Here is a 27,843-nt window from a genome sequence, read left to right on the forward strand (position 1 = left end):
AGAAGTGGTCACACATTCACAGCAAGCATCTGCGGTGATCACATACCAGCTTCACCTAGATTGGGAGGGCTCCTTTAATGGTGACGTCTGCAGGTGAGCCTGGCGGGAGGCCTGATGGCCACATGCGTGCAGTCTATGAACATTATAACCTATGGTTCTCCAGCAATGGCGCCAGAACCAATGGCCCTCTGGGTCTGGCTGTGAGTGTCCGTCCTGAAACGGACATACTCACTAGCCCTCTGATGCAGGGCATTGGTGACCTCCCCGATGCAGCGGTGCTCTGCTGACTGTGTGACCCCACAAAGGTCTCTAGTGGGCCTCTAAAAAGGTGCAGAGGCATCAGGCTTGAGAACTGCTGCTACTATGAGGAACAAAGGCATGGGATGCCCACCGGAGCCCATGGGCTGTAGGTCATCCTTGAGCAGGGCAGAGAGGCGTGTCACCACCCTCTCTACATGCGCAATCGCCTCTGACACTGGTGTTCTGACATTCGATGGCATGTCATGTGGGGCCTGTAGATGCACAGCAAATGTAATGGCGAGCTCTCCTTGGGGGCTGCTGCTCATGACCGGGGGCCTCTATGTGGATCGCACCTGCCTGTTGATATTGCTTCTGGCGCATACCGATCCTCACGAGCAGAGGATCACACAATGTAGGATGAGCCATACCTATTTCCATGTGATAAATAAAGTTGAAGCCATGTATTCGAAGGTTCCTAACAGGGCAGGGATTCGTATTGACGAGTACATCAGCTGCTTTCCTGGATCAACTATGTGGCGTGCCATGGCATTGCCCATCTTTGCCAACACTCAGAGTGGCACAGCATGACCACATCAAGATCCGACCAGCTGAATCGATTGCCCCCACCATCCATAAAACCTTAATGCTCCTGCCCTTTCTGGCACCATCCCCACACACAGGGTGCCTAGTGTGCCATTGCTCCCTCACAAACACGAACAAACACAGACCGTACACTATTATCGGAGTGATGGTACACAGTACCTTCCTTCATGCCAGCAGAGCTTCCCTTTAGTAATCCCAGACATCCTCCCTTTAAGAATGCAGAGTGAGACCCCTGCAGTGCCCTCCTCCCTTCCAGTATGCAGAGTGAGACCCCTGTGTATCCTCCCTCCTCCCTTTAAGAATGCTGAGTGAAACCCCTGAAAAGAAACTTACCTTCTGCCTCTGTGGACTCGCTGGCTTTTCCAATCGTGAATGGGATGACATGTGATGGCCGCCTGTACATCGAAAAATCAGGAAGTGTCAATGAAGAGGTGGCGGGCTGCATAATCAGCAGAGGCAAGTACCGTTTACCATATGCTAATTATGATGCCGCCGCCATGCGGCTGGGGGCCGCACTGAGGTCCCACTGCAGCCGGTAATATGCGGCGGTCCCTTCTCGACGTCGTGGGTTAAGGTGGGCCTCTCCCTGCATCATTTTACTGACCCCCGCACTGCAACCTGCAGCATCGGGGCCGGTAAAATTCATCCCTATGTGTGTCCAATAGGGTTAGGAAGAATAAGAAGTTATAAAATCTGTTCATACAATTTGAATTTATCTCATTATCGTTTAACACTGGTTTACTAATAAATAGTTAATTTGTTGTTCTTTAAAGAAACCTGGTTTGGTGTGCTTTATTCTGGAGAATAAATATGGTGTTTAATTTGACTAATTTCCGGTAGGGGGAAATCTTTATTTGATATGCTATGACCTGTGGAGTAGTGGGACTGAATTAACAGTGCATTACTCCCACCTTGGTCATAGCATGATGCACCATGATGATTTTGTGGTTCCTCCCTGCTGACATGTGCTGGAAATATGCACAAACACGTAAACATCCTTATAAATTTTTTTTTTTAAACTTGCCTTTATAAAGCGCTTTTCACAACCCTTGTACATCCAAAAGCATTTCAAAACCACTTTTGATTTCTGTGTGTAGTGTAAGGAAACACAACAGCTAATTTTCACACAAGAAGGTCTCACAAGCTGCAGTCAGGTGGTGTTTCTGTGGTTTAAGCTGAGAGATAAATTTTAGCCAGGACACTGGAAGATCTCACCTGTTCTTTTTCAAATAGTGCCATGGGATTTTTTATATCCACCTGAGAGGGAAGACTTGGCCTTAGTTTAACATCTCATCTGAAAAATGTGTGTCAGTGTTTAAAAGACACAATGTGGAAGGACCTGTGCATCAAAGTGAAAGTACTTGATTAAAGAGAAAGGCACTGCTCAACTCGGATTTCAACTGAGATTAATTCGCTATATCTTGGGGGCTCACTGCAGTTATTGAAAAAAAAATTTCTCACATACTCATGACAGCAATAATTTCCAACTATAGAATGCAGCTTCCCCTATATTCTATATTACTCTTAGAAAACATTCTATTTCAATACTGAGAGCTGCAACAGGGCTTATCATTGGAAATCCCACTTTACATGATCTATATAATGGAAGAAGAGGCTGTAAAGGGAAGCTAGAATAATCGGGTAGCACTAGAGGAGAACCAGACTATTTGCCAGTACCAATCTAACAGAATGTACATAACCCAGGCACAATATCAGGACATTTCCAAAGTGTTCTGTCACAGGAGACAATGCTTCAGTCATGAAGATTCAGAAAAATTCTTTTTGTTACAGCTAGATCTGAAAACCAGGTCCACAGCACACATAGAATTACATCGAATTTGCAGCACAGAAACAGGCCATTCAGCTCAATTGATCCATGCTGGTGTTTATGCTACACACGAGTCTCTTCCCATCCGTCTTCAACTAACTCTATTAGCATAACCTTCTATTTCTTTCTCCCTCTTGTGTTTATCTAGATTCCCTGTAAATGCTTTCCCCGTGTCAAAGAAAGTGGCCACACATTACGGTTTAATTGAAAGATGTAGCTGTAAGGATTTTTAACCTAAAAGTTTCCCCAAGAAGAAAGCCTGGGTTCTTGGCAAAGTTGTCCAGATGCTCAGTTCTCATTCTATATGGGTGCATATCTCTTCCACATATACAAACCATCATTGTTTCAGGCTGACGTCAGCATTTTGAAGGTCTAGTTAGCATGTCAGTTTTTCTTAAGCAAAGTAGACTTGTCACCCTCCAGTGTCATTCCTACTCAGCCCCTCTTATTAATGGAAGGTTGCATAGGCTGTTACATGCTGTAGGTGAAAATTATCAATTTTCATCTACAGATTGCAACAACTGGAATATTTCACTAGTGGAGAAACCTAGTACAAGCTGCGTGGTGGAGAGAAGGAAAGAAAGAAAATGGATGGCAATGTGAGAGAAATTGAAGGGAGAATGGAAGGGGCATATTATGTCAAAGAAAAGTCAAGAAGGAATGGATGACAATAAAAGAGAGAGGGAAGTGGAAAAGAATGTTAATGATGTAGATGAGGAAGGGTGAAGAAATGACAATGAAAGTCAGATGGGGGGGATGAAAGGACATGGGAGGAGGCTGAAATTGGGATCTGTAATTTGGGATGGAGGACGGCGCTAGCATTAATTAAAAAGTGGTAGGTAGGGAGAGAGAGTGCTACCATTAACTAACGTTGGAATGCAAGCTTTAACTGAGAAATGTGGAATAAGATTAATTGGGAAGGGAGGTGGAATTGTGCCAGTTTGAATGGGGGTGGGGGCGCGTGACTGAATACCTACAGTCTTCTCCTGTGGCTTCACTTTAACCTGGCACTCTTCAACAACACCCCTCCTCCATTCATTCTACCACTCTCCCACACCCCCCCCCCCCACCCCCCCGCCCCCCGCCCCTGACTTCAACCTGGACCTCCCCTCCCTCTGATTCAGCACAGAGAAGAGGTTAGCTGTTGGAGTGCAACGTGGCCAAGATGTCGAAAATTATTGTTGCCTGCTGTTTGTTACATAAGTTTTACTGCAATAGGTCCGCACCATGGTGATGGTGGGAGAAAACAGATAGGAGTAATCAGTCATAGAAGACAATCCCAACCAGGACAGATAACAGCCATGATATTGCTCTTCCAGTATTTGCATCCAGGGATGGCAGAGGTACCCTGATTAATACAATAGAGATGGATGCCCTAGCCACTGTGGACACATCCTAGGTATATAACAGTAGTTAGGTCAAGTAATGCAGTGCTTGGCAGCAACTTGTAGGCCTGCTGATGCTACCAGTAGAATAGTATTTTGTTTTAAAAAAAGTCAATAAGCTTCCTTTAAAAGGGGCGATTTAAACAAATGACTGGAAATTTTCTTCTGGGGTCCAGCTTGATCCCATATTTATCAAGCTGAGAGCTGGTATGCGTGGTTGAGCTTATAATGTAATTAAACTTGCTCTTCATCCTTTCCACAGATTAACATACAACACTCAATACTTTGCCCTCAGCACTGATTCAACCAGGATTTCTGATTGCATTAATACCTTGGTTGGTAGGCCGACATTTTATTTGCCTGTGAGGCTGCTTTGACTGCAGAAGAATGAATTCTATCATTTTTGACAGACAGCATTAGACAGGAAGAGATCAAAAGATGTGAGCAGATGTCAAGCTTGTCACTGATGTGCTGATATTCGGGATGTTCAGTGATCCACTGTATTGACAAATCAAGCTTTTTCAATCAAATAGGATTTGGTGTACTTTCTCAAAATGTCCAGGAGATTCTTGCAATTCACTTAATTTTCTCAACTCCAGTCACACTAGAATATTTCCTCAGTTAGGACAAAAAATGATTAGAATGGAATCTGACTGTGTATCACTGAATGGCAACTCCTGACAACCTGCCACAGTCGCAACAACCTCAGCTTTCTATGGAGGCAACTCAACCATGACTGCTCACACCCACTGGTACCTAGTGAGAGTCACAGCAGTCAACCATGGTCTAATTTAAGATTCCTTCCTAATGTGTTAGATAAATGTCTTATGGGTCTTGATCACTGAATAGAATTGATACTATGGGCTAAGTTTTAAGCAGCCCTCGATGTAGAGATCCAAGGCGGGGGGTGGGGCCTGAAGATGGCTCTGAATGAGGCCTGCCACAGACCTCAACACTGGCAGGGCCCAGCTCAATCCTGCCAGCAGTGGAGAGGCACCATGGTGGTCCCCCTGCCACTTGGCGACAGGACCACAGTCACCATATTCAAATTAATAACATTAATGCATTTACATATGCTTACCTCAGATCTTGAGGGCCTGCCACTATCTACGGTGCGGCAGCCAGCACTCCCACGCCTTTGGATCCTCGTCCAGGGAAATGAGATGTGACACTGCTGGGGAGGAGGGAGGAGGTATGTTTATCAGTGCGGGGGTGGAGGGAATGGGGTCAAATAAACCTCATGGGTGTAAGGGATGGCAAGAAGGGTTGTATTTATACTTTGTGCAATTTGGGGGGGAATGGTCAGATGTTAAAGGTAAGTATTTTGGCGGGGGTAAGGGCAAATGGTTGATGTAATTGTGCAGGGCTGACTGCCCATTACAAATGGCGTCAGCGCCTGCGCACAGGCAGCTGACGCCATTGCTGGGAATGGACAGCCCGCCCCCTTCCCACTATTGGGGAGGGTAGGGCGCCCCGGCTATTTAAATGAACCGCCATGCTTAAGATTCTGGCGGCTCAATGGCGTGAGGCCCACACTGGCGGGCTGCCATTTTTTGAGGTCGTTGCTGAAATCGGCAGCGAGCTGTTCAAATCCAGCCCTGTGTGTTTCATCTCATACTAATATTTAAACTGTGAATGACATAATGAGGAAGATTTTCAACTCCCAGAAGCCTACTTCTTATCTCAAAAACAAGCAGCCAACAGTTGAAAATATAAGTTGGGGGTGTGGGAGGGGGAGGGACCTATTCAGTCCTCTTGATCGATGTAACTTCAGGAAAGTTTTACTTTGGCAAAAGATATAACACATGGAAAAAATGAATATTTCAGGAGAAAATACTTGAGCAGTTGAGAAACAAACTTAATGGCAATCCATTAATTTCAAACCCTCAAAGGTTTTCTACAATCTATTTTGAACAGCAATAAACAAGGGATATGACTATCAGTGAAATAGAAGTAGGGAAACTATAAACAAAAGGAAAAATGAATAAAAGGAAACAACTTATGAGTGCTGATGGGGCAACAATAATGACAAAAATGTAAGTTTAGCTGAATTTGAGACATTAATCTCATTATATGAAGATTGCATTGCCAAGCGAATATTTTACTAAAATTTAAGAAAGATTTTCATCATGGGGCCAGAAAGGTGCAAGGGTAGCACAGTTGGAAGAACAGAAAGCAGCTGCAGGGACAATGGAAACAGATTAGAGAAGGCAAATGCGTGGCTGCAACATAGATTTATTTTTCAGGCGAATGCACTATGCCCGTAGTGATGGGATGGGAGTGTGAGACACCACATAATAATGTCCTCAAGGCATTGAAGTTCTTGTAAAAGTTTGCTGAACTGAAGAAAGGAAAAAATAAGCATGTGCTGTGTATTTGCACATAGCGATTTCATATTTATATATTATACCTGTGCCTCTTACGTCAAAGATATGGCAGGCAAGCAGAAGAACCCATGCAGAAATTCATCCCTATGGATCTAATCTGTAAGTTCATTATACCATTGTTGCCACTTTAAATAAAATTATGCCCTCTAGAAGGGGTTACATGTGCCTGTCCTGTGTCATCCCTGCTGCATTCCTGTTATTGCAAACATTGGCCTCAAATACATGCCAAATATATGTTATGACTGAGGATGGAGGAGTGCATTGTCTTTCTCTAGTTCCACTTCTCCACAGATCACAACATTACAGAATCACAGAATTGTTACAATGCAGAAGGAGGCCATTTGGCCTGTCATGTCTGCACCGGCTCTCTGAAAGAGCATCTCCCTCAGTTCCAATCCTCTGCCTTCTTCCTGTAACCCTGTACATTCTTCCTTTTTCTATAACTGTCTAATTTCCTTTTGAATGCTTCAATTGAACCTGCCTCCACCACACTCTCAGGCAGGGCATTCCAGACCTTAACCACTTGCTGCATCAAAAAGTTTTTCCTCATGTCACTTTTGCTTCTCTTACCAAATACTTTAAATCTGTGCCCTCTCGTTCTCAATCCTTTCATGAGTGGGAACAGTTTCTCTCTATCTACTCTGTCCAGACCCCTCATGATTTTGAATGCTTCTATCAAATCGTCTCTCAGCCTTCTCCAAGGAAAACAGTCCTAACTTCTCCAATCTAACTTCATAACTGAAATTCCTCATCCCTGGAACCATTCTCCTGAATCTTTTCTGTACTTTCTCCAAAGCCTTCATGTCTTTTCTAAAGTGCGGTGCCCAGAACTGGGCGCAGTACACCAGTTGAGGCTAAACTAGTGTCTTATATAAGTTCAACATAACTTCCTTGCTCTTGTACTTTATGCCCCTATTAAAAAAGCCCAGGATACTGTATGTTTTATTAACCGCTCTCTCAACCTGTCCTGCCACTTTCAATGACTTATGCACATATACACCTAGGTCCTTCTGCTCCTGCACCCACTTTAGAATTGTACCCTTTATTCCATATTATCTCTCCATGTTCTTCCCACCAAAATGAATCACTTCACACTTCTCTGCATTGAACTTCATCTGCCACCTGTCTGTCCATTCCGCCAACTTGTTTATGTGCTTTTGAAGTCCTACACTACCCTCCTCACAGTTCACAATCGCTTCCAAGTTTTGTATCATCTGCAAACTTTGAAATTGTGCTCTGTACACCAAGTTCTAGGTCATTAATATACATCAGGAAAAGCAAGGGTCCCAACACTGATCCCTTATGTTTAAATATTTTACCCAATTACTGATACGGGTAATTATATACTCTATTTTTATTTCAGAATAAAATCCACCAACCAGGTTTCTTTAATAAACAAAACAATTAATTATAAAGCAAGACTTATTCAACAAAAATGTAAAGCATTAAGATGCAGGTTGAAATATGAAAGTTCCCTTCTAAATTAGCACAACACACACCCACACACACACCGGTTAAAGAAAAAATATATAGTTTTCGCTGCAGAGATCTCTTTACAAAAAGACAGCAAAGAATCATTGACAAGATACTTGGTAATTCTTCAAGGAAAAGGATAAGATATGGTATGTTCCCAGGTGGTCTCTTATTCTGGCATCCAAATACATATAAACAGCTGTAACTGGGATCATTTTGGAGCGGTTTTTTTTCAGGCAACATCAAGGATTAGTCTGGCAGGCTTTGCAGGAGAATCACTGCATCAAGGGCTTCAGCTATCACACTGGATTCTCAGGGTTTCTCAGAGGTGCAAAAAGGATGAGCTGGTGGCTTCTCTCTTAGCAGGCTTACCTCCATCTGACTCAAAACAATATCCAGCTGCCTGATACTGTCATCTCTCAGGACTACAGCCCGAGCCAGGCCTCTGATCTTATCACTCACCCCACCCTCTCTCCCTGCCAGTGCACTGCACCAGTGGAACAAGAGAAGCAAAGCCAGGCCACCCAGGGGCATCCTCCAGAGGTGCAGCCATCGTCAGTCCCATGATGCTTTAGTACAAATGATGAGCCAACCACCTCCCCCTACTTAGCAGGTCGCCCAGCTGTACCAAAATGAGCATGGGCACATGTCCATCTTATACCAGCGCAGAGAATTTCCACAGAATGAAGCTCGCAGGCAACAGTCTTGCCCCATCTTGGAAAATGTAGATTTTCAGGATCCCATCTCTCTAATCACACATTGTGGTATTTAATTTGCTTCTGTACCATTGTTCCAGCACCTGGCACCGTAGATTTGCTCAAGATCTTTAGTCTAGAATCTAACTTCTCACTCTATCTACAATAATCAAGACATCTGGCTGATTTTCCTCCTTTTGTCGGCATTTTTCAAAGTGCTCCATTATATCCTTTAATCTTAATATCTGGGAGGTACTAAACCATTTAAGATTCTCTGCAAATCTCCCATTACTACTCTTAAGGAAAATGTCTTTCCATCCATTATGAATAGCCTGCACTGCTGTTGTTGTTGATGATGTCAGGGAAAGAGGTGGGTCTGGAGGATATCTGTGGCAAAATTCCCACCAGTTCTTCCTCTGGTTGTGTTGCGGTGTTACTCATAATCATCTCACCCACGCTCTGTCCTTGTCCTCATCAATCATAACATTTATTTGATTCATGCATGGGATGTGTGTGTCACTGGCAAGATCAACATTTATTGCCCATCTCTAATTGTCCTTAAGAAGGTGGTAGTGAGCAGCCTTCTTGAACCACTGCAGTCTGTGCAGATATTCCCACACTGCCGTCAGGGTGGGAATTCCAGGATTTTGACCCAGTGACAGTGAAGGAACAGCGATATATTTCCAATTCAGGAAGATGTATGGCTTGGAGGGGCACTTGCGGGTGGTCATGTTTCTCTGCACTTATTGCCCTTGTCCTTCTAGGTGGTAGAGGTCACAGACTTGGGAGGTGCAGTCAAAGAAACCTTGGCAAGTTGCTACAATGGATCTTGTACTTGGTAAACACTGCAAACGTGGTGCATTGGTTTATTTATTAATTTTATTTAGAGATACAGCACTGAATCAAGCCCTTTGGCCCACCGAGTCTGTGCCGACCATCAACCACCCATTTATACTAATCCTACATTAATCCCATATTCCTACCACATCCCTATACTAGGGGCAATTTATATAATGGCCAATTTACCTATCAACCTGCAAGTCTTTGGCTGTGGGAGGAAACCGGAGCACCCAGCGAAAACCCACGCTGTCACAGGGAGAACTTGCAAACTCCGCACAGGCAGTACCCAGAATCAAACCCGGGTCACTGGAGCTGCGAGGCTGCGGTGCTAACCACTGCGCCACTGTGCCGTTGTGGAGGAGGTGAATGTTTAAGCTTGTGGATGGTGTGCCAATCAAGGAGGCTTCTTTGTATGGTGTTGAGCTTCTTGAGAGTTGTTGGAGTTGCACTCATCCAGGCAAATGGAGAGTTTTCTATCACACTCCAGATTTGTGTCTTGTAGCTGGTGGAAAGGATTCGGGAATCAGGAGGTGAGTGAGTTACTCACCATAGAATACATAGCCTCTGACCTGCTCTTGTAGTCAAGTTAAGTTTCTGGTTAAAGATGAGCCCCCAGGATGTTGATAGTGAGGGTTCAACAATGGTTGTGTCATTGAATGTCAAGGGGTGGTGGTTAGACTCTCTCTTGTTCGAAATTGTCACTGCCTGGCACTTGTATGCTGTAAATGTTACTTGCCACTTATCAGTCCAAGGCCGAATGTTGTCCAGATATTGCTGCATGCGGGCACAGATTGCTTCATTATCTGAGGAGTTGCGAATGGAACCGCACTCTATGAAATCATCAGCAAACATCCCCACTTCTGACCTGATGATGAAGGGAAAGCCATTGATTAAGTAGCTGAAGGCCTAGGACATTGCCATGAGGAACTCCTGTAGTAATGTCCTGGGGCTGAGATGAGTGACCTCCAACATCCATAACTATCTTCTTTTGTGCTTGGCATGAATGCAACCAGTGGAGAGTTTTCCACCTGATACACATTGACTTCAATATTACAAGGGCTCCTTGATACCACACATGGTCAAATGAGGCTTGATGGTAAATGCAGTCACTCTTATCACACCTCTGGAAGTCAGCTCTTTCTTTCATGTTTGGACCAAGACTGTAATGTGGTCTGGAGTTGAGTGGTCCTGGCAGAATCCAAACTGAGCACTGGTAAACAGGTTATTGGTGAGTAAGTGCCAATTGATACCACTGTCAACACTTTGTATCACGTGAAAACGTGATCTTGATGTGATCTGCAAAGTTCACATATTTGATTTTCAATGTTAACATGCTGAAAGGAACCACACCACTTTTTCTTTTCTTTGCAATGTAGAACAATCCACCAGTACGATTTTTTTGAATGAATGTTTGCTATTGAATTGACTCTATACTGAGAATCTATAAGCACTTAATGGATACTCTTGCTTCAAGCTGCTGTGTATCCATTAGGAAAAGCGTAGTTGAATGAGACAAGATGATAAGGAGTGTGAAAATACCTTTCGTCATTGAAGCTTTGCAAAGTGATCCCTCTTATTGAAATGTTGCAGTGACTCGGAACATACGTTTCAGTAAGAGATAGAGGATATACGATAAGGATTTATGGGATACTATCTATATTCCAACAGTTGGTTGATCTGATAATTCAGTAATGACAAAATTGCAAGTAAATTATAGTCACCATAACAAAAGGTTTGCAGGTTCTAGTTCAGAGTTATTTATTAAAGACTCATTTTATGTCACACAGATAAGTATTTCAATTTGAAATCACAATAACACTGCGTGTTACAATAAGTTATCATGCTGCCCCTTTACTTCTGGAATCTAGATCACAATCATGGCCTTTGGCATCTGGCGACTACCAGGATTAGTTTACACTAAAACATGGTCAAATTACATAGAGAGGTACATGTACAGGAAGAGTGTTCCATACCTGACAGCCGGGGGAACCTGGTGGAGACAGAGCAGAAGGAAATGAAAAAAAAAACTGCTCTGTCCAACAGGCGTGACATACTCAGTACCTGTTGGGGTAAGGAAGAAGGCTGCAGAGAGGATGGCCCAAATGCTAGTCAAAGCAGTGTGGTGCAGGAGGCAGTCTGGGGGTGGGTAGTGCAGAATAGGAAGGTTGTAGTCGTAAGGCATTCACAGGAGGGTGTGTTGCTTACCTTGTACCACAGTAAGGTATAGCTCAAAGCACTTGGAAAAGAACTTGGAAAGGCAGGGGTAAGAATCAGTTGTTGTGCTCCATATCAGAAACAATGACATAGGAAAAAACAAGAAGGCTATCTGCTAAAGCAGGGAAATAAACCACAATAGATATTGCTATTCCTTCACAGTTGCTAAGTCAAAATCCTGGAACTCCCTCCCTAACAGCACTGTGGGAGTATCTTCACCACACAGACTGCAGTGGTTCAAGGAGGCTGCTCACTACCACCCTCTCAAGGACAATTAGGATGGGCAATAAATGCTGATCTTGCCAGTGACACACACATCCCATGAATGAATTAAATAAATGTTATGATTTCCAGGACAAAGACAGAGCATGGGTGGAGGTGATTACGAGGAACACCACAACAAAATCAAAGGCAGGACTGGTGGGAATTTTGCCAATGACAATCTCCGAACCCACCTCTTTCTCTGACATCATAAATAACAACAGCAATGCAGGCTATTCATGATGGATGGAAAGACATTTTCCTTGAGAATAATAATGGGAGATTTGCAGACAATCTTAAATGGTTTAGTACCTCCCAGATATTAAGATTAAAGGATATAATAGAGCACTTTGAAAAATGCCTACAAAAGGAGGGAAATCTGAAGAGAATGATCACAAAATAATAAGATTTAAGATAAGGATTCAAAGTGATGTAAATAGTACAAAGACCAAAATAATGGTTTTGGGGAAAAAAAATAAGGGAATAAAAATGGAGGTAAGGGAGATAAACTGAAGAAAAATATTGACAAAGAGGTAGGATAACAATCAACAATATTTGGAAGGAAAGGTCAACTGGGATCAGAAGAAATATGTTCCACTAAAAACAAGAACCAACTAGCCAAGAATCAGATTCCTGCCAATTAGCACTCCATCAGTCTACTCTATCAACAAAGTGATGGAAGGTGTCTTCAACAATGCTATTTTGGTTCCACCTGGACCACTCGGATCCAACTCTCATTACGGCCTTGGTTCAATCGTGAACAAAAGAGCTGAATTCCAGAGGTGACGTAAGAAATGACGGCACTGGACATCAAGGCAGCATTTGACTGAGTGTAGCATTGAGGAGCTCTAGTATAATTGAAGCCAATGGGAATCATGGGAAAACTCTCCACTAGCTGGAGTCATACATAGCACCAAGGAAGATGATTATGGTTGTCGGAGACCAATCTTCTCAGCCCCAGGACATCATTGCAGGAGTTTCTCAAGGCTGTGTCCTAGGGCCAACCATCTTCAGCTGTTTCATCAATGATCTTCCCTTCTTCATAAGGACTGCAGTGGCGATGTTTGCTAATGTTTTCACAATGTCCAGTTCCATGTGCAACTCCTCAGATAATGAAGAATTCTGTACCCACATGCAGAAAGACCTGGGCAACACTCAGACTTGGGCGGTTAAGTGGCACGTAACACACACGTCACAAAAGTGTCAGGTAATGACCATCTCTAATGAGAGAAAGTCTAACTACCTCCGCTGGATATTCAATGGCACTACCATTGCCAAATCCCCACCATCAACATCCTAAGGGTTACCATTGGCCAGAAATTTAACTGGACCAGCTATATAAATACTGTGGTTACAAGAGAAGGTTGGAGACTGGGTATTCTGCAGCAAGTGACTCACCTTCTAATTCCTGAATCCTTTCCATCATCTACAAGGCAGCAGTCAGGAGTGTGTTAGAGTATTCGCTACTTGCCTGATGAGTGCAGCTCCAAAAATACTCAAGAAGCTCGATCCATCCAGGATAAAGCAGCCCACTTGATCAGCACCCCATCTATCATCTTAATCATACAGACCCTCCACTATTAATGCACCATGTCTGCAGTGTGTACCATCCACAAGATTCACTGCAGCAACTCGCCAACGCCCCTTGAATAGCATTTACCAAACCTGTGGCATATACTGCCTAGAAGGACAAGGAAAACAGGTGCACAGGAACAACCAAGTTCCCCCTCAAGTCACACATCATCCTGACTGGGAACTCGATCATCATTCCTTCATTGATGCTGGGTCTAAAATCCTGGAACTCCCTACCTGATAGCACTGTGGGTGTATCTATACTGCACAGAGTGCAGCAGTTTAAGAAGGCAGCTTAGCACCATCTTCTCAACAGCAATTAGTGATAGACAATGAATACTGATCTTGCCAGTTAAGACCACATTCTGTGAATGAATAAAAAAAATGCCATGTATAAATAAGGAGGTAAGGATTAAATTGAATCTATAAACAGACATCCACGAAGCACATCATAAAGGAGCAGATGACAAAAGGGAATATGAGCATAGGAAAGAGGTAAAAAAAAAGGGCAATTAGGTAGGCAAAGAGGACATATGAAATTAAAATATTAAAGAATATGGAAATAAATAATAAAGCATTATTACCCACAACAAGGAACATAAGGAAAAATTAAAATGAGTTTAGAGCCACTAATGGATGAGCAAGATAAATTCAAGGGAAATTATACCAAAACAGGAAGGATACTGAATAGATACCTTGGGCTGAATTTTCTGGAAAGGTGAGTCATCCCACTGCCAGGACCAAAAGTGGGACCCGAGCCCACGCGGGCAGGTGGTGGGAACCTGGATGGCCTTCCCCACGCCTGTCAAAATTGACTGGTGTCGGGAAGGTGTCAGGCACTCCACCCTCTAAATTTCCTCTCTATTTTAGCACACCCCCCACCCCCCCCACACCCCTCCCCCCGCCCCATCTCTAGTGGGCTGATAAAATTCATCCCGATAACTGCACTATTTATTTCTGTAGATCAAGGGCATTAATCCTTCCCAAGAGTAAGCAGAATTCCCTTGAACACCCATGACCAACTATCCCCCCTCCCACATCCATCACCAACAAAACACCATGACATTTACCCATGTAACACTACTGAAATATCCATAACCATGCTGACAGATTCACTGTGGTAATGTGAGCTACTGTATGTATTATGCAAGCAATAGTTACAACAGTACTACAATGCAAAAAATGTAATTTGAGCAGTGATGAAGAGCCCTTTATTTCAAAAATGCAATATAAGCAAAGACTTTGAACAGAGTTTCTTTAAATCCATTAAAAATCTAATTATTTAAATTAAATTTAAAACCAAATTATTAATTATTGCATTCAGTTTAGGATTTTTCTTGAATAAGTTCCTTCCAAAACTTCATTAATTAAAATGTAATTATAAAATTTTCCCCAAGATTATTAACATGACTGTAGTTCTCATTCAGACGTATTTCATTGATAGTCATGGGGCTGTTTCCCAAACAATTGTTAGTGGCTTATCGATGTGGAAAGCCTTGTCTGTCATTTGAACAAAGAGTTCCTGTAAATGAAAAAAGAGAATTAGACAAAGTAGATGTCCCTTGTAAGTGTACTGCCAAATATTTGAGTGGCAATCAGACAAATTATTTAATTGCTCCCGTTAAAGTCTTAGCAATAAAGGAATGGAAATAAGCAAATGCAGAACAAGCACTAGAAATATCAAGCATTCTTTTGATTTAACAATTTTTCAATATAATAGTGATTTAAAAAAAGACCACCTTTGTTGAAATGGCTTTAGGAACTCCCCAACAAAGGAACAGAGGTAGCCTATTGGTCCATAGAGCATGTTCCACCATTTTAGTTAGTTGTTGCAGCACTATTGGATTAATCACAATTTCTTGCCTTTTCACATTTCCTAATATCTTTACTTCCCCAAGTTTCTACTTCCCTTTGAAATACCTCAACAGACTTGATATTGGTAGCCTGATGTGGCAGAATGTTTCATATTCAGACCCTGAAAATCCGCAATGTTTTGAACACATCTAAAATGATATCTAGGCAGCTGGGACTATCACTAATAGAGGTGAAACTGGCACCATGGCATCATTTGCCCAAATTCCTACCACTTGCACCTCAGATGCCCCCGGTATAGTGCACGTCTGCGTGAAGCAGGCATACATGCTTGTTGGGGCATCGTTGTTGTGGGATTGGAGCCAACACTAATTTAAGAGGCTGACTTACCTCCAGCAGTCAATTGCAGAATAATTGAATGACAAATACTTTTTAAAAAATCTTCGGCTGGCACACCTGGCTCTTTAACACTGTAGCAAGGCTCAGCAGCTAGTTTCTTCCCAGCTCCAAGTGACTATCCCTGCTGTGCTGCAAATGGCACGAATGTCCACGTGATTTGTGAATGCACATGATCCTGGAAATTCGGACAATGTCAGGGTGCCATTGACCAGTGAACAGAAGGCTGTAAAGGCTAATGCCTAATTTCAGTTAAGCCTTGGTTCTCTGGATTTGATACACCCGCCACCACCCCCCCCATCTCCACCCCAGCTTGCCAACCATCTGTGCCAAAATGAATATCAATCTTGCTGACTGATAATTGCATGAAATTCAGGTGAATTTTGAAGAAGTGCAAACTAAATTATAATTGACTCACATCTGAAGAATAAAATTATTGTCTGTTGGAGCTGATTTACTTTGTATCACATTACTGCTTGTGTCAGCATCTATTTCTGTATAATTAGACAGTGTGTTAGATCCTGATATTTTTATTTGTAGGACCATAGGTAGCATTATAAATCAAAGTTTATATAACTCATTTGGGTCTTTAACTTACACAGATTCTGTGTTGTATCAGATTATACAAGTTCAATGATTCCTACTTTTCTTCATTATATTCCTTTTGCTGTCTTCTGTTTCAAAAGTCAATTTCTGTCTCACACTAATTCAGAAACATTATATTCTTATATTCCACTTAATGCTAGTTAATAGGAACAAGAATAATAGGAACATTCATATAAATTGGGAATTTTCCAGGAATAATTGATTTTGAATGCATTTAAATCAATACTAATGAGTTTTGCTTAATGGGGATAATCTGATAAATGGGATGACTTCATTTTATCTGGAATGTCCAGTTAACAGGCTATACCTCCATTTTCTTTCTCTAATGCTTAAAGGGAAAGTACATTGTACTGTATAATTATGGGTATCTCTTACTTGGCCCTTGTTATTCTGTTTTGAATTTTTAAACTGTTGGTTGGAGAGTGCCTGGCAGCAGTGTAGAATGGACTGGACGCCTGGGCTGCACTTTCTTCCTATTCATGACAGCAGTGAAGTGGAACTTCATGGTGTCACATCAGGAGAAGCTCTACATAATGAGGGTAAAAGTCAACTTCAATGGCAGTGCAAAATGGTCAGTAACAGATCAGCCGCCCAGTAACACGTTGCCTAATTATTCTATTGAAGTCTATTGACTTCAGAGCTGCCCAGACTTTCCATCCATTGCAGAGGGTGAGTATAAGATACCAGCACTCACTAGACAGGATGTTTGAAACATTATACAGTGCAGAAATTGGGATAACAAGAGATGTAGCTGACTCTACAGCTACCTGTCTTTCCAACATTTAAGATTAAGACACAAGTCAGTCGGATAAACATCAAATAAAGAAGTTTTACTGTAAGGAGCACTGTTGAAAATAAATGATTACAAAGAATTATGATTATTGTCCTCTAATGTATCCTGTCAGGGTTTGAGTTTCATTTGTTTAAAAATGGGTGCTGATGATATCAAAGTACTAGTGTGAATGCTTTCACATGCGTTCAAATCCTCTGAAGAAGGAATTTTCCTCCACACAAGATCAGGGGGCAGGTTGTTCAACCTTGCCCGTCTAAGAGCGAAGTCCAAAGTACGGAAAGTCCTCATCAGAGAACTCCTCTTTGCTGACGATGCTGCTTTAACATCTCACACTGAAGAATGCCTGCAGAGTCTCATCGACAGGTTTGCGTCTGCCTGCAATGAATTTGGCCTAACCATCAGCCTCAAGAAAACGAACATCATGGGGCAGGATGTCAGAAATGCTCCATCCATCAATATTGGCGACCACGCTCTGGAAGTGGTTCAAGAGTTCACCTACCTAGGCTCAACTATCACCAGTAACCTGTCTCTAGATGCAGAAATCAACAAGCGCATGGGTAAGGCTTCCACTGCTATGTTCAGACTGGCCAAGAGAGTGTGGGAAAATGGCGCACTGACACGGAACACAAAAGTCCGAGTGTATCAGGCCTGTGTCCTCAGTACCTTGCTCTACGGCAGCGAGGCCTGGACAACGTATGCCAGCCAAGAGCGACGTCTCAATTCATTCCATCTTCGCTGCCTTCGGAGAATACTTGGCATCAGGTGGCAGGACTATATCTCCAACACAGAAGTCCTTGAAGCGGCCAACATCCCCAGCTTATACACACTACTGAGTCAACGGCGCTTGAGATGGCTTGGCCATGTGAGCCGCATGGAAGATGGCAGGATCCCCAAAGACACATTGTACAGCGAGCTCGCCACTGGCATCAGACCCACCGGCCGTCCATGTCTCCGTTATAAAGACGTCTGCAAACGCGACATGAAATCGTGTGACATTGATCACAAGTCGTGGGAGTCAGTTGCCAGCATTCGCCAGAGCTGGCGGGCAGCCATAAAGACAGGGCTAAATTGTGGCGAGTCGAAGAGACTTAGTAGTTGGCAGGAAAAAAGACAGAGGCGCAAGGGGAGAGCCAACTGTGCAACAGCCCCAACAAACAAATTTCTCTGCAGCACCTGTGGAAGAGCCTGTTACTCCAGAATTGGCCTTTATAGCCACTCCAGGCGCTGCTTCACAAACCACTGACCACCTCCAGGCGCGTATCCATTGTCTCTCGAGATAAGGAGGCCCAAAAGAAAGAAGTGTGAATGATTCACTGAAGTTATCTGTAAGGAGGCTGAAAAAAACATTAGAAGAAATATAGGGCTGAATTTTATCAGCTTGCCGCGATAACACAGAGGGGCCAGCCACCACGTTCCCGGCAATGACGTCTGGCACCAACACGCAGGCGCCGGTGCCATTTTTAAAGGGCTTCAAGCCCTCAGCAAAAATTTACATTTTTAAAGGGATATTAGATTTCATTTGCTTTTAAAAAATAATTAGAAGATAGAGGCCCTTTCCCAATACCCCAATGGTCTTTTCATTACCCTATATTCAGGAATATTATTTTATTCCCGACCCAAACTTTCCCCCCCCCATCCTTCTCACATTTGCCCTTCAACCACTTTCCACCATCCCCACAGCCAATAAATATTGTTTTCCCCACTCCCCCACCCCTCCCGCCCTGATAATTTTATTTCTCCCTCTTCCACACCAGTGTCTCGCCTTGGCACTCCAACAGAGAGCAGGTCAGAGGCTGGAATTCTGCAGTGAGTAACTCACTTCCTGTCTCCCTAGTGCCTATCCACCATCTACAAGGCACAAGGAGTGTGATGGAATACTCTCCGCTTGCCTGGATGGGTGCAGCTCCAACAACACTCAAGAAGCCCGACACCATTCAGGACAAAGCAGCCCACTTGATTGACACTCCATCTATCACTTTCAACATTCACTCCCTTCACCATCAATGAACAGTGACAGCAGTGTGTATCATCTACAAGATGCACTGCAGAAACTCACCAAGGCTTCTTCGACAGCACCTTCCAAACCCATGACCTCTACCATCTGGAAGGATAAGGGCAGCAGATGCATGGGAACACTACCACCTGCAAGTTCCCGTCCAAGCCATACACCATCCTGACTTGGAACTATATTGCCGTTCCTTCACTGTCGCTGGGTCAAAATCCTGGAACTTCCTAACAGCGCTGTTGTTGTACCTACACCCCAAGAAATGCTGCAGTTCAAGAAGGCAGCTCACCACCACCTTCTCAAGGGCAATTAGGGGTGGGCAATAAATGCTGGCTTAACCAGCAACGCACGCATCCCACGAACGAATAAAAAACACTGTATATGCTAATTCAAACTCCATCATGTTGTCAAACTAAGTTGGTATCCACTCACTCAGATAATATGGTTAATTTTATGAGACTCCACCACCAGTGTGGAGCACCATGCGATGGGAACAAGAACTGGAAAATTGAGCACAGAGATTAGTATACCAACTACATGCTATTCCCAATCTTACCATCATTTAAATTAATAAGCTTAAAGTTGGCAATACTGCAATCAGGTGCAGTGATCACCGTGCTTGACTCCCAGTCCTGTATTGCTGTCAACCAGGACTCCAACATTGGGAGTGAAGTCTCATAAAATTTACATTAATTTTTATATTAAATGACCAAATGAATTACACATAGATTTGCAATTTTTTCATTTTAGTTGGACAGAGCAATATATATTCAGATTCACCAAAAATCTTTGTAGCTGTTTACTTTTTAAAAGGTGCCTTGATCGTAAAACACTCTCTTTTTAACCATACCATAACATTAAAATTGCCCACTCATAAATGTAGAGGTCAAACAGCTCTCTTGCACTCTATCCAGTATATAAGAATGCATATGTGCATATTTACAAATAAATAAGGATAATTTCTCAATATATCATGCAGTCAACTAAAATATGAGCAACCTTAATTGTAATGTGAGCCTGTGCATCCTTGCAGCAGTTATATTTTCTTACCTGTGATTGAGATGTGTAGTTAAAATTGCTGATGATATTTGTTATGTTGTTATAAGTTACAGTGACATTTGTAGGCTCATTGTTCCCTACTCCCCAGACTTGGAGATATCCCAATTTCAGCTCATTTGCTGTACTCTTATTACTGTTGTGCAATATATGAGTTTGCACGGTGCTCTGTAATTTAACAAATAAATCACAGACATAATCAGATGTTATATCACAAATTATATTTTGACATGGCAGCGACAAGTTGGTAAAGATTAGTCATCCAAGGCTCACAATGTAACATCGAGATAAATCCAGAAAATGAATTATATTCCTGAATTGGACAGTGCAATTGTAATCCAATAAAAAGCTAAGGAAGACACAAGTAGAAAATCAACACATTGGGAACTGATTTCCACACATCAATGACAATATAATTGGAATCATTCGAGTGACTCCATTCCCAGTGCAAAGCCTTGTAACTGCAGGTCAGAAAATCAGGGCTACAATGTTGCAACTCCATCTCCACTACCGTGTTTGTTACTAACAAAATACTGTACAGAAGCAAAACCTTGCAGCATTTGCCTGAATTTTTATACTATATTGTTATAGGTAAATAATTAAAAATAAGGGGCTGCTGCATTCTAACAACATTTAAAATGGAATTGGACAAGTATTTAAAATGAAAGAATATAAAAGAATACAGGTAAAGAGCATAGGAATGGGATGAGAGTACATAACTCCCATTGAGAAATTAATACCAGCATAGGCATGATAACCAAATGGCTTTGTATGCTGTAATTTCAATGCATCTATGTACTTATGGATGTTATGCCCTTCCTACCACTGAATATTAAGATAAACTTTATAAAAGGCATACCAGCAGCATCTGTGACAGTGGGGGCAATTTTAATCTAACCAGCCTGCCAGGAAACTTATGAGATGGTGTGCAATGCTCCATGGCCTTGACTTCCCTATCTCCTCCAGGCCTACAACCCTCCAAGATCTCGGCGCTTCTCCAGTTCTGACCTCTTGTGCATCCCTAATTTTAATCACACTACCACTGACAGCCATGCCTTCAGCTGCCTAGGCCCTAAGCCTGCAATTCCCACCCTAAACCTCTCTGTCTCTCTCGCTTTCTTCTTTTAAGTTGCTCCTTAAAGCCTACCATTTTGATCAAGCTTTTGGTCATCTGTCTAATAGGTTGGATTTTAAGGAGCCCTTGATGCTGGGATCTGTGGTGGGGGGGGGGGCCTGAAGATGGCAGATGGCAGATGGCCCTGGATGAGGCCCGCCACGGACCTTGACACTGCGACACTGGCAGAGCCCAACCCGATCCTCCCGGTAGCGGTGAGGCACAGTGGCAGCCTCCCCGCCACTGAACGACGGGACCACAATGTGAATATTTAAATCAATTCAATTAATTAATTTAAAAATACTTATGCCTCCTCTTGATGGCCTGCCACGATCATTGGCCTGCTGGCCGGCACTCCCATGCCTTCGGATCCCCGTCTTGGGAAACGAGGCATAACACTGGTGGGGAGGCAGCAGGAGGTAAGTTCATCAGTGCGGGAGGGGAGTACAAGGTCAAATTAACGTCATGGGTGTAGGGGATGGTGGGAAGGGTTGTCGTTTAAAATTTGTGCAGTTTGGGGGGTAAAGGTAAGTGTTTTGGGGGGGAGAAAGGACAAATAATTAATTTTATTTTTATGGGGGGGGTGGGAGAGGGGCAAAAGAGATGCATTAATTTAATGTAATTCAATCTATCTTCAAATATTTAAATAAGCCAGTAGGGCTCACAGCCCATTAAAAATGGTGTCAGCGCCTGTGCACAAGCAGCTGATGCCATTGCCGGGGTTGAACAGCCTGCCCCCTCCACGTGATCGGGGGGGGGGGAGGGTGGGGGGGTGGATGGGGGCGGCCCACCCCGGCTATTTAAATGAGCTGCCGCACTTGAGATCGCGGAGGCTCTTTGGCATGCAGCCTGCGTAGGATTGGCGATGAGCTTATAAAATCCAGCCTTATATCGCCTTATGTGGCTCAGTATTAAGTATTGTTTGATTATGCTTCTGTGAAGTGACTTGGGATGTTTTGCTACATTAAAGGCTCCATATAAATATAAGTTGTTGCTATTTTGTTTAACATCCACTAGATTTTAGTCTTCATTTGAATTCAATGGAGAATAATATTGTACAAGGTGTAAAATTGGTGCTCCACCCGATCCCATGGGTTTAAGAACATAGGAACATAGGAGCAGGAGTAGGCCATTTATCCCATCAAGCCTGCTCTGCCATTTAACACGATCATGCATCACTTCGATGCCTTTTTCCCACACTATCATATCCCTTTATGTCATTTGTATTTAGAAATCTGTCAATCTCTGCTTTAAACATACTCAATGACTGAGCTACCACAGCCCTCTGGGGTAGAGAAGTCCAAAGATTCACAATCCTCCTTATTTTGAAATTGTGTCCCCTGGTTCTAGACTCCCCAACCAGGGGAAACATCTTACCTGCATCTACCCTGTCTATCCCTTTAAGTATTTTGTAAGTTTCAATGAGATCACCTCTCATTCTTCGAAACTCTAAAGAATACAGGTCCAGTTTCCCCAATCTCTCTTCATAGGACAGTCCCGCCATCCCGAGAACAAGTCTGGTGAACCTTTGTTGCACTCCCTCTATGGCAATAATATCCTTCCTAAGGTAAGGGGACCAAAATTGCACACAGTACTCTAGGTGCAGTCTAACCAAGGTTCTATACAATTGAAGCAAGACTTCACTACTCCTGTACTCAAAACCTCTTGCGATAAAGGATAACACACCATTAGCCTTCTTAATTGTTTGCTGCACCTGCATGTTAGCTTTTCGTGACTTATTGACAAGTACAGTTCTGGGCACCACAATATAGGAAGGATGTGATTGCACTGGAGAGGGTACAGAGGAGATTCACCAGGTTGTTGCCTGGGCTGGAGCATTTCAGCTATGAAGAGAGACTGAAAAGGCTCGGGTTATTTTCCTTAGAGCAGAGAAGGCAGAGGTGAGATATGATTGAGGTATACAAAATTATGAGGGGCATTGATAGGTTAGATAGGAAGAAACGTTTTCCCTTAGCGGAGGTGTCAATAACCAGAGGGCATAGATTTAAGGTAAGGGGCAGGAGGTTTAGAGGGGACTTGAGGAAAGAACTTTCACCGAGAGGGTGGTTGGAATCTGGAACACACTGCCTGAAGAGGTGTTAGAGGCAGGAACCATTGCAACATTTAAGAAGTATTTAGATGAGCACTTGAAATGCCATACAATACAAAGCTATGGGCCAAGTGCTGGAAAATGGGATTAGAATAGGTAGGTGCTTGATGGCCGGCACAGACATGATGGGCCGAAGGGCCCGTTTCTGTGCTGTATGACTCTATGACACCCAGGTCCCTTTGTTCATCTACACTTTCTAATCTCTTACCGTTTAAGAAATACTCCGCACATCTGTTTCTCATACCAAAGTGGATAACCTCACATTTTTCCACATTATATTCCATCTGCCATGTTCTTGCTCACTCACTAAGTCTTTCCAAATCCCTTTCAAGCCGCTTTGCATCTTCCTCACAACACACATTCCTACCTAGCTTTATGTTATCCGCGAACTTGGAAATACTACATTTGGTCCCCACATCCAAATCATTGATATATATTGTGAACAGCTGGGGCCCAAGCACTGATCACTGCAGTACCCCACTAGTCACAGCCTGCCAACATGAGAATGTCCCATTTATTCCTACTCTCTGTTTTCTGCCTGTTAACCAATCCTTAATCCATGTCAGTATATTACCTCCTATCTTATGTGCTTTAATTTTGCTAACCAACCTCCTGTAGGGGACTTTATCAAAGGCCTTTTGAAAATCCATGTATACCATGTCCACTGACTCCCCTTTATCAATTCTGTTAGTAACATACTCAAAAAACTCCAACAGGTTCATCAAATATGATTTCCCATTCATAAATTCATGTTGACACTGCCCAATCAGATCATTATTATCCAAATGCCCATTTATCACATCCTTTAGAATAGATTCCAGCATTTTCCCAATGACTGATGTAAGGCTAACAGGTCTGTAATTCCCTGTTTTCTCTCTCCCTCCCTTCTTAAATAGTCGGGTGACATTTGCGACCTTCCAATCTGCAGGGACCACTCCAGAATCTGCCTGTTAGATTAAAAGTACCCCTAATGTATCATTACTGTTGTAACCTATTGATTCTATTTAAATTCAGAAACAGTTAAGTATTCTCTGGTCAACCAGTGCCCTGTCAGAAAATGTCCCTATTCTTGACAATTTAATTTTCTCATTTCTCTGTCTAGAGACTGCCATACATCTTCCTCCCACTGGGAAGTGGAAACTTTGGACCAGTGGCTATTGTATAACTGGCCTCAATTTGTACTACTCTATAGCTGGCTAGCAGCATACATTCCAAATGTTCATAATTTATGTGAAGAAGTCTGTGCTCTGAGGTTAATGTCTGCTTGTTCACATTTGTGGACAAATGTCAGTGCTGCAGCGGGCAGCAAAGCAATTCAGTTACCAGAGAAAAAAAGCAGTTAGAGAAAATTAAGCACCCACAGTTCAGAACATGATTGCAAAGTAAACAATGGGCATTCATTTAAGGCAAATTTTCTGCATTGTGGGCAGGCAGTACATTGATGAAGGGAAAGAGATAAACAGTCTCACACCAATGGCTGAAGGAAGACAGGTGTCTCTAGCAATAAGGTTGGGAGCAAGGGAACAGGTGGCTTTACAACATGGCCAGGAATGAAGGGAGAGGCATATGTGAGGGTGGAAAATAACACCTAGAGAAGCAAGATGGGAAGTAGAGCAAGAGACAGAGCAGCAAAGAAGAAAGACACTCCAAAAGTGTCCACATGAAAAGATGAGAGTACAACATAAACCGAGGGAAAGGGCAGCAGATTGTAGCATGAACTGGGAGGAAGGAATCAGGAGTGTCAATTTGGCCCAGTAGGTGAAAAGCATTTCTGTTACACTGATAAATAAAAGTTTAAACGTTTATCAGATTTATAATAGCCCATAATTTTTCCACAAGAAATGAAAAAAAAACTCTGCAGTTCTTGCTACAATCTTTTGCTTTCTAAGTGATAAAATTCTGGATGGTCCTACAGCTTATTTATGTCAAGGTTGCAGTGTAACTGCATATATCATAGAGCTATATTCAGGGCTGATTTTGTGTCATCAGCTTTTGGTTAACGGACAGAAAACAGAGAGTGGAAATAAACAGGTCAAATTCAGATTGGTTGGTTGTAACTATTGGTGTGCCACAAGGATCAGTGCTTGGGGTTCAGCTATGTACAATCTATGCTTTAGATGTGGGGACCAAATGCAATAGATCCAATATAATAAAAGTAAAATATTGCAGATGCTGGAAATCTGAAATAAAAACAAGAAATGCTGAAAATACTCAGCAGATCTGGCAGCTTCTGTGCAAAGAGAAGCAGAGTTAATGTTTCAGGTCAGAGACCCTTCTTCAGAACTGATCCAAGTTTGCTGCTGATACAAAGCCAGGTGGGTAAAACAATGGCTGCAAAGGGATATAAACAGGTGAAATGAGTGGGCAAGAAGGTGGAAGATGAAGCATAATGTGGAGAAATATAGAAGTGCCCACTTTGGTAAGAATAGAAAAGAAGAATATTTTTTCAAAGGTGAGAGAGTGGTAAATGTTGGAATTGAGAGAGGCTTGGATGTCCTCGTACAAAAAGTTAACATGCAGGTACAGCAAGCAATAAGGCAGGCAAATGGTATGTTAACCCTTTTTGAAAGGAGGTTGGAGTACAAGAGTAAGAAAGTCTTGCTGCAATTATATAGAGTTTTGGTGAGACAATACTTGGAGTACTGTGTACAGTTTTGGTTTTCTTACCCAAGAAAGAATATACTTGCTTTGAAGGTGATGTAACAAAGGTTAACTAGATTGATTCCTGGGATGAGAGGGTTATCCTATGAGGAGAGATTGAGTAGAATGGGTCTATATTCTCCAGAGCTTAGAAGAATGAGAGGGGATTTCACTGAAGCATATAAAATTCTTAGAGGACTTGACAGGGTAGTTGATGAGAGGCTGTTTGCCTTGGCTGGAGAGTCCAGAGAGGGTTATCTTATGAGGAAAGGTTGGAGAGGTTGGATCTGTATTCATTGGAGTTTAGAAGGTTGAGAGATAGTCTTATTGAAACATATACGATCCTCAGGGAACTTGACAGGGTGATGTTGAAAGGATGCTTCCCCTTGTGGAAGAGATTAAAACTAGGGGGCACCGTTTAAAATAAAGGGTCTCCCATTTATGACAGAGATGGGGACATTTTTTTCTCTCAGAGGGTCATGAATCTGTGGAACTTTCTTCCACGGAAAGCAGTGGAGGCAGGGTCATCGAATGTTTTGAAGGCAGAGGTAGACAAATTCTTGACAAACAAGGGAGTCAAAGGATATTGGGGGTACGCAGAAAACTGGAGTTGTGTTCACAAACAGTTCAGCCATGATCTTTTAGAATGGCGGAGCAGGCTCGAGGGGCAGAATAGTCTACTCCTGCCCCAAGTTTGTATGTTCGTATGCCACTTGGGGTTTCAAGATAAGGGGTTGGCCATTTAGGACTGAGATATGGAGAAACATCTTCATCCAGAAGGTTATGAATCTTTGGAATTCTCTACTTCAGAGGGCTGTGGATGTTCACTCATTCCTAAATTCAAGGCTGAGATTGATAGATTTCTGGATACTAAGGGAATCAAAGGATATGGGGATAGTGCTGGAAAGTGGAGTTGAGGTTAAAGATCAGCCATGATTTTACTGAATGGCAGAGCAGGCTTGAAAGGTTGTATGGCCTACACCTCCTATTTATTATGTTCTTAAGATTATGTCAGTGTTTTTTACGGTTTTGGTTGGTTTTTACTGGTTATCCAGCTTGGCATGTGTGTTGCAGTTGCATTTTAAACATGGTAAATTGGCAGTTAAAGCAGGATGAGCTGATGCCTGAGGTACACTGAATTTGTAATTGAAGGAGGGTAGGTGGACAATGTTCTTTTCCTTTGCTGCTATGATCTGGAATATTTTACGTCTGCATGACAAATGTTAAGAGAGACTGATGAATGTACTCACTTGGAGGCGAGTTCCAATGGCAGACAACCCTAGGACTTAACATCATAAGCTTAGATTTCACCTGAAAGGATCTGAGTTACTGAGCTGCCAGGTATTCAGCTATTTACAGAAAGGATTAATCAACACTGAGAGGGTGCTTATAAAGAATATCTAAGGGGATTTTGTGCCTCATATCTTTTCAAGATAAAAGAACAAATAAGTTATGCCATCTTGAAATCATGAGCAGCATTACTTTTCAGCAGACATCTAATACTAATTTACTGAATATGAATGATATCTGTCAATAAGTGCAATAATGACTCTTCATGATCACCTATGGTGATGCAACATCATCAAACAGATTACCATGTGAAAAAGATCTGAAGGAAAAGAACCACACATGTGAGTGATAATTTTATGAAATTATGCCTCTAAAGCAGTTTTAAATGAAATTAATGGATAGAAAATCATGAAAGGCACATGCTTCAGCTTCCAACGTGTACTTTCAGTAGGCGGGGCTTTCTACTTGGAGGGTAGGTTTGTGAAAACAAAACACTCCTGTGGTATAAACATTTCACTCCTTT

General features: G+C 42.6%; 1 protein-coding gene across 1 annotated transcript in view; it reads right to left on the reverse strand.

The window, feature by feature from the left end:
• Nucleotides 1-14,713: 14,713 nt before the first annotated feature.
• si (sucrase-isomaltase) overlaps nucleotides 14,714-27,843 on the reverse strand; it is a 207,217-nt gene continuing 194,087 nt past the window's right edge. The window contains exons 47-48 of the mRNA XM_068042180.1: nucleotides 20,161-20,334; nucleotides 14,714-15,020 (exon numbers count right to left, since the gene is read on the reverse strand). Of these exons, the coding sequence (XP_067898281.1) occupies nucleotides 14,943-15,020; nucleotides 20,161-20,334 (252 nt within the window). The 3' untranslated portion in view covers nucleotides 14,714-14,942. The remainder of the gene's footprint in view (nucleotides 15,021-20,160; nucleotides 20,335-27,843) is intronic.

This window comes from Heterodontus francisci, chromosome 11 (genome assembly GCF_036365525.1).
Source record: "Heterodontus francisci isolate sHetFra1 chromosome 11, sHetFra1.hap1, whole genome shotgun sequence".
In the NCBI taxonomy this organism is placed as follows: Eukaryota; Metazoa; Chordata; class Chondrichthyes; order Heterodontiformes; family Heterodontidae; genus Heterodontus; species Heterodontus francisci.